This window comes from Limulus polyphemus, unplaced genomic scaffold (assembly GCF_000517525.1).
Source record: "Limulus polyphemus unplaced genomic scaffold, Limulus_polyphemus-2.1.2 Scaffold308, whole genome shotgun sequence".
NCBI lineage: Eukaryota > Metazoa > Arthropoda > Merostomata > Xiphosura > Limulidae > Limulus > Limulus polyphemus.
In genome coordinates this window covers 4,683-8,065 of record NW_013665918.1, presented here as the reverse complement: position 1 = coordinate 8,065, position 3,383 = coordinate 4,683, and the positions used below count along the sequence as shown (strand labels likewise).

The 3,383-nt window shown below is 30.7% G+C and overlaps 1 protein-coding gene across 1 annotated transcript in view; it reads right to left on the bottom strand.

The window, feature by feature from the left end:
• Positions 1-505: 505 nt before the first annotated feature.
• LOC106457252 (collagen alpha-1(IV) chain-like) overlaps positions 506-3,383 on the bottom strand; it is a gene marked incomplete at its 5' end in the record, with an annotated part of 6,538 nt that continues 3,660 nt past the window's right edge. The window contains one exon of the mRNA XM_013916645.2: positions 506-2,260. Coding sequence (XP_013772099.1) covers positions 1,958-2,260 — 303 coding nt within the window. The remainder of the gene's footprint in view (positions 2,261-3,383) is intronic.

The following is a 3,383-nucleotide window of genomic DNA, read 5'->3' as shown; positions in this document are numbered from 1 at the left end:
TCTTCACCACTGTGGCAGTAATTAATCCCATAACACATTAAACCCTTTCTCTGTTTCCTTTGATTCAGGCTCTTTTTTGTTGTTGTCGTTGATGACCTCTTGTTCCCAGTGTCTTTTCGAAATAAAACGACTTACTCTACTCCTCTGTCAATGACAAAATTGGACCACTAACGCTAAGACCATATATCAAACTTTGAAAGTTACAAGCGCAAACCTACTTAAGTGAATTAACATCTTAAGAGCTTCTTCTATGACCCCGTTTACCAGCACTTGACATCACTAACCATAAGTAACCCCAAAAAGGAGGCTTAAGATTGCAAAAAAAGCTTTACAAGAAGTATCCATAATTTTCTTCATCCTTCCATCAGTCTTTTTAATCAGAATTTGTATGTTAAAAACTTGAGATTCTGATATAAATGTGAAGGAATAAGTAGAATTACAAATATTTGATAATCAGTTTTTATGTTTGACGTTTCTAATATACCTGAGGAACTTACAAGAATAGTTAATATAAAATTCTGAAACTTTATTACTTTTACAATACTTTCAAGCTCCCAACAGGGGCCACCTCCCACAACCTAAATCATCTCACTCCATTAAAGAAATTATACTGGTTTCTGCTAAAATTTACAGTAAAGAGGTCACTTTATTGTCAAAATAACGTTTTAACTAGTTTTTATATTTGGCAAAAACGTTTTTAAAAGTTGTTTCAATTAGTATAATCAGTTAATCTGTCACAATAAATAATAGATTACTGATCGTAAGAAATAGTATTAAGTTGGGTATGATATTTTATCCAAATCATCATTAGTTGTTATTTTGGAGATTACATCTCATAATCTACAAACTATGACTGCTCTGGAAATTTTCTATTTAAAACTGTTAACTAGAAATGTAAATTACGAACTATTAATGTGTTAATATTTGCTATATTAAGCTAAAACACCAATTTTTTTATATCTTTTGATTTTAAAAATTATTCATGTAACCATCTAAAATTTCAAGCTTTTAATAATAAAAACAATAAATCACTTTTTTTTTTATAAAAACTCTAAGAAAAATAAAAATAAGGTCATTATAAGTACTTTACAAGGAGATTAAAAACTAAACAAAACTACTAATCACTTATTGACAAAAGTATTAGGTTGTCTTGTTTATTAAACAAACACAAATTGTGTTTTAATATGAGATAGCCTGGCAGTGACCTTCTGTACATTGCAAATAGTTTTTAAAACTTAACATGAAATAGTGAGTTATGTTGTTACAGTTGTAACGTGGTAACTTGGCATTAATTTTGCTTCTATAATTAAAGACATTCATGAATATAGGACTAATAAGTCACTCAAATACAATACAGAGATCAAACAGTACTATACATATAAAAATCATATAGATGTAAATTTGCTTGTCTTGGCAGTGTTATTATAAAGCACAACACAGATCGAATAGTACAATACATATAAAATCAAATATATGTAAATTTGCTTGTCTTGGCAGTGTTATTATAAGCACAACACAGATCAAATAGTACAATACATATAAAATCAAATATATGTAAACTTGCTTGTCTTGGCAGTGTTATTATAAGCACAACACAGATCAAATAGTACAATACATATAAAATCAAATATATGTAAACTTGCTTGTCTTGGCAGTGTTATTATAAAGCACCATTAATTATAAAATATTTAATGAACAAAGGCACATTGTGATAAACTCTTCCTAATTATGTTTGTGTAAAAGTACACAATGTCAGGAGTAATACAGTTCTCCTATGTAGCTCAAATTGAACCTTTTATCTTAACTTGCCAGCAGGTTCAATTTAACTCCAAGAAAAGAAAAAGTATCTCAAGCTTTTGCCTCGTATTTTGTTGGAGCTTCTCTTTAAAAAAAATGACTATAGAGAAAACAATGAAAAACTGAAAAAAAGCTGAAAAATCAAAAATTGAATGAACTATTATGATGATGGTGGTAGGAAAATTCCATTATCTTCAGTTCCTTGTCCTGTTACTTTACGGATGCATACTTTACATCTAGAAATTCTGGATCGAAGATCTCCAGCTTTCAGAGTCTGAGATTCTGGAACTTTGAAATCAGCATTTCTCTCAACAGTTGCAAGCCAGAAACTATAGGCTGTAGTGTAGTAATTACAACGACCATGACCTTGGCATTCAATGAAGGGATTAGGTCGGAAATCTTCTAAACAAGAACCAGGAGACCAAAGAGCCTGACCACTTCCTTCTGCACCAGCATCAGTGTTCTGAGGTGAAATAAAAATAAAAAAAGTTACTTTCATCAGAGATCAGAAAAGGAATGAAAAAAGTTACTTCCATCAGTGTTCTGAGGAGGAATAACAAAAACCAAGTTGCTTTAATCAGCGTTCTGAGGAGGAATGAAAAAATTAGTTTCATGAGTGTCCTAATGAGAAATTTTGTTATATATCAGGCTCTGAAGAAAACGTTTCTTAATAGTGTTCTGAGGAGAACTTCTGTTACATATCAGTATTTGTAAAAGAATTTTTGTAATACAGTGTTCTAATGATAATTATTGTTAAATATCAATTTTCTAATAAGAACATTAGTCATATATTAGTGTTATAAGATGAGTTTTGTTATACCTCAGTGTTTTTTGTGATGTATTAGTATTCTGAGGATACTGTTTGCTATAAATCAGTGTTATACTAAAAACTTTTGTTATATTTCAGTATTCTAATGAGAACGTTTGTTATATATCAGTTTTAATGAGACATTTCTTATTTTTCAGTGTTCTGAAACTTGTTAAAGTGAACTTTATTATATGGCAGTATTCAAGGGAAAATGTTATATACATATATATATCATTCTTCTAATAACATAATAACAATGTTTTGGGACAACATGGGACCTATTGGTCCATTTTGGCTGTTCCATCCTCTAAACTAAATTACAATCATTAAAAAAACATCTTAATGCAAACCCTTATCATTCATAAACTTATCAAGCTTTTTCTTAAAACAACTTAAGTTTTCTACCTCTACAACATCCGAAGGCAACCCATTCCAAAGGTCAACTACCCTGTTAGAAAAATAAAACTTTCTTTCTTGGAGATGACTCCTACCTTGCCAAAATTTATATTTGTGTCCCCTATTCCTACTATTCTCACTGTTAAATATGAAAAAAAGATGATGCATAAACACTATCAATTCCCTTTCCAATCTTAAACACCTCAATCAGATCCTCCCTAACTCTTTATTTTTCAAGAGAAGTCAGTTTGAGAGATTTCAGCCTCTCCTCATATGACAACCCCCCCATCCCAGATACCATTCTAGTGACCCTCCTCTGAACCCTTTCCAACAATTTAATGTCTTTCCTAAGGTAAGGAACCCAGGAATGAACACAATATTC